This window comes from Cibotium barometz, chromosome 42 (assembly GCF_041138505.1).
Source record: "Cibotium barometz isolate CiBa-2024 chromosome 42, ASM4113850v1, whole genome shotgun sequence".
NCBI lineage: Eukaryota > Viridiplantae > Streptophyta > Polypodiopsida > Cyatheales > Cibotiaceae > Cibotium > Cibotium barometz.
Genome location: NC_141087.1, coordinates 41,498,280 through 41,502,310, shown reverse-complemented (window position 1 = coordinate 41,502,310; position 4,031 = coordinate 41,498,280). Strand labels below are relative to the sequence as shown.

Sequence of the window (4,031 nt, the reverse complement as noted above, 5' to 3'; positions counted from 1 at the left end):
GAATATGACATGTTCTTGAGTCTCCTTAACATGTTCTTGAGTCTCCTTAACATGTAGTTGATTTGCTGTAGGTGAGAGAATCACACCATAATGTGATCGAGTAAGCTGACATCTGAATATGACATGTTCTTGAGTCTCCTTAACATGTAGTTGAAATGGAGTGCACATTTGTTGATTTGCTGGCCTTAATGCTAGATTTGTGCAATCTAGTCTTCACCCCTCTACTTGCTTTAGTACTATCCATTGTTCTTCCCTCACCTTGCAATCACGAATAAACAAACAAAGAAAAAGAGAGAGGGGGGGAGAGAGATCCTTCCGAGTGCAATTCACATAGGGGAGTAATACTTGTCTCCCCACATGCCCCAACAAAGAAGAGGAGAGTTGTGAATCTCCTACATTCACGTGTTTATGTGAGACAATGTGTGTGTGAGTGTGTGTGTGTGTGTGTGTGTGTGAGAGAGAGAGAGAGAGAGAGAGAGAGAGAGAGAGAGGTGGCGAGGGGCATATTCAAGAGGGGAGGGGGACCCACGGGTGTTAAATTACTCTTAACAAGTGTGTCAACATACAAGTTGTCGTGGATGGTGGAGGGCTTGAGGAGGCTATCGTGGAAGGCAAGGTTGGGAAATGCATGTGGCATTGTCCTCTTGCCATATGACTATGGGGTAGAAGGAGAAGAAAAGGGGCCCAAGCAAATAGATTTGGGCCCTTGCAACAACTATGTGATCATAGATTATATACGAAGGGAGTCCATCTAAGAAAGAAAACCCTTCTCTTGGAAAGAAAACCCTTCTCTTGTTTTCATTTCACTAAACTAAAATCACTTAGACGCGTGTGTATCACCAAGGCTTTGCGTGTTCTAGAAAAAAGTGTGAAGGCCTTCATGCAGAGAGGAAATGCGAGCGATTGGCTTGTCTCAAGCATATGCTACCTAAGAGCAGGAGCTGGGGTAGCAACAACAGGCTTTCGAGCTTTCAAACGTCCTCTGGTTCCCATGCAGGTCCTTTAATTAACGTGGCAAGATCGGTTCATCATGGGCTGCCACTGTGCGCATTGCCCATACCATGCTGCCCAATGAAGGATGCAGAACCTGCACCACCACCACCACCACCACCACCGCCACCATCATCATCATCAACAACATCATCCTCATCATCAACAATAACATTCTCATCTTTTCCATCACCATCGCATGCCCATGGCCATCATAAGCCCATGGCCAAACAGGAGAACACCTTCTCACAGAACCTCCTCCTTCGCCACCACTGCAAGCATGGCACCCTGCAGGATGCATGCTCCTTGTTTGCCACAATACAGAGGGACCTTTACTCCTGGAATATCATGATGTCTGCATACGCCCGGCTTGACTGTGGTGATGCGGTTCTCTGTCTCTTTAGCCAAATGCAACAAGAAGGTATGATCCCTAACAAGTATATTTTTGCCAGCATTCTTTCTGCTTGTGCCACACAAGTAGATATAGGTCCGGGCAAGCACATACATTCCCGCATGGAAGGAGGTGAAGAAGAGTTCGCTACCGATGTGGTTGTTCAAACTGCCCTTGTCAATATGTATGGTAGGTTTGGTGAACTTGGAATTGCTCATCAAATATTTGACACCAATCCAAGCCAAGATGTGGCCTTGTGGAATGCTATCTTAACTGTGTATACCCAGCATGGGCACGGCAAGAAGTCATGGCTACTCTATAACCATCTGCAGCAGCTGGGTGTCTTGCAAAACAAGGTCACTTTCATTATCATGCTTTCTCTATGCTCCAGTGAAACAACCCTAGCAGAAGGCGTGAAATTGCATGCCTCCATAATGGCTACAGGGGTTGAGTCTGACATTGTTGTTGGCACTGCTCTCATCAATATGTACAGCAAGTGCAGCAGCTTGGAGAAGGCGCAGGAAATTTTTAATAGAATGCTGCGACGGGATCTCATACTGTGGAATGCCATGATTGCAGGATGTGCCCTAAATGTGATGCGTGAGGACGCTCTCCAACATTACAATCAAATGCAACAGGAGGGAGTGATGCCTAATGAGGTTACCTGTACAAGCATTCTTGATGCATGTGCAAGCTCGAGTGCATTAGCCCAAGGCAAGTTTATGCATGCTCGAATAATGGGCATGCATTTGGACAAAGTTTTTTTTGCAGGGGCTGCCCTTGTCAATATGTATGCCAAATGTGGCAGCTTGAATGAGGCATTTATTTGTTTCAACGAAATGAGCCATCAAGATGCAGTCTCGTGGAACACAATGATTGCAACCTTTGCCAAGCATGGGCAAAACAGAAAGGCTTTGCAATTGTTCAATAGAATGGAGAAAGAAGGGGTTGTGCCAGACAGGGTCACCTTTGTCAGTGTCCTTTGTATGTTTGCGAGTGAGGTTGAATTAGATGAAGGCAAGCGAGTGCATAATCATGCAACATGTATTGGACTTGATCTGGATATTGGTGTGGGAAATGCTCTTGTCAGTATGTATGGCAAGTGTGGTAGTTTGCAAGATGCTCTTGCTATGTTCGACACAATGTTGAGTCAGGATATTGTCACTTTTGTCAACATGCTTTCGGCTTGCACCAGTCAGGCTATCTTAGCTGAAGGGAAACGGATTCATTCTTTTATTAAGGGCAAGAAAGTGGAGCACGATGTTGTCTTGGGCAATGCCCTTGTCAACATGTACAGCAAGTGTGGTAGTTTGGTGGATGCTCGGAGGATGTTTGATAAAATGCCAGAGCGAAATGTAGTGTCTTGGAGTACTATAATTGCAGCATATGCCCAGTATGGGGAGGGCAAAGAGGCCCTTCTTCTTTTTGCTCAAATGCATCAAAAGTGTCTTACCCCAGACACAATTACTTTTGTCAGCCTACTTTTTGCATGTAGTCATGCTGGCATTTTGGATGAGGCTTACGACTGCTTTGGCTCCATCAGTAATGACCACGACACACTTGCTTTGGATCACTTTAATTGCATGATTGACATTCTTGGAAGGTCAGGATGTCTGGATGATGCAGAGTATATAGTCAATCGCATGCCATTTCAACCCAGTAGTCTGTCATGGACCATGCTCCTGTGTGCGTGTCAAATCCATGTTGACTTGGACCGTGGAGAGCTTGCTGCAGAGCATGTGTTTGAGTTGGATCCAGATGATACCACAGTGTATGTGCTGCTGTCAAACATCTATGGCACAATCGGCTATTCTTAGCAGAGTAGGCTGAAGAAGACCTTAATTTTTGTTGAACACATGGGTGGACACACGTGCGCGCACGCACACGCACACGCTTGCTTTTTTTTGAAGGAATAGACAAAAAATGGAAGAATGATAAGGCAGAGGATACTCCTGATGCATGGCGTGTATGGCACAACTCAAATGAATGGTATAACCAGATGCCAGTCATGCGTCAATTGATCATCCCCTCATGTTTCATTCCAATGACAAATCGTCTGCAGGTGTGTTGTCAATGCTACTTGTTGCCAAGTTCAGCTTTAACAGTAGTTGACTTGTAAGAAGTTACACACCCAGATGCAGAAGGCAACAACTCAAATGTTGTTAGCCACATAATCATTTGACCTACATTCTTATAAGATTGTTATATTATCATCAATACCAGGAGAGCTGTGAGCGGAATTTAGCCATGGGGGGGATGAAGAAAGGCACCCATAACAAGTTTGTTGTTGGAAAAAGGGCCACCGTTCCTCAAAATAGAAAATCTTATAACAGTTTGTGTACTCCATACAGATGCTCACTCAGCATGTGAGTTTGCCTCCTAGTAAAGTAAATTAGATGAATATTGGCTTCCTTCTGAGGTATTCTTGGATACTTTGCAGGAGCTGAAGGTAATCAAGGAAGATCTTGGGACATTGATGGTCGCCTGCATCACTTGCAAAAAATGGATAGATGGTGAGAGCCCTTCTTTCTCTCTTTCTCTCACTTGCAGTAAGGAAATCCAACCCTAATTTCAAGCTAAAGCAATAAACTTATCCTCACTACTAATTATAACTTAATTAGCGCTAATCTAGAGCAATATTGCCTTGATC

At 44.5% G+C, this 4,031-nt stretch overlaps 1 protein-coding gene across 1 annotated transcript; it reads left to right on the top strand.

Moving 5' to 3' along the window:
- The first annotated feature begins 811 nt into the window (after window positions 1–811).
- Window positions 812–3,711, top strand: LOC147614486 (pentatricopeptide repeat-containing protein At5g27110-like). Its single transcript, XM_086781032.1, has one exon. It carries the CDS (start codon window positions 922–924, stop codon window positions 3,196–3,198), a length of 2,277 nt encoding a protein of 758 aa, XP_086637158.1. The 5' UTR covers window positions 812–921; the 3' UTR covers window positions 3,199–3,711.
- The last annotated feature ends 320 nt before the right edge of the window (window positions 3,712–4,031 follow it).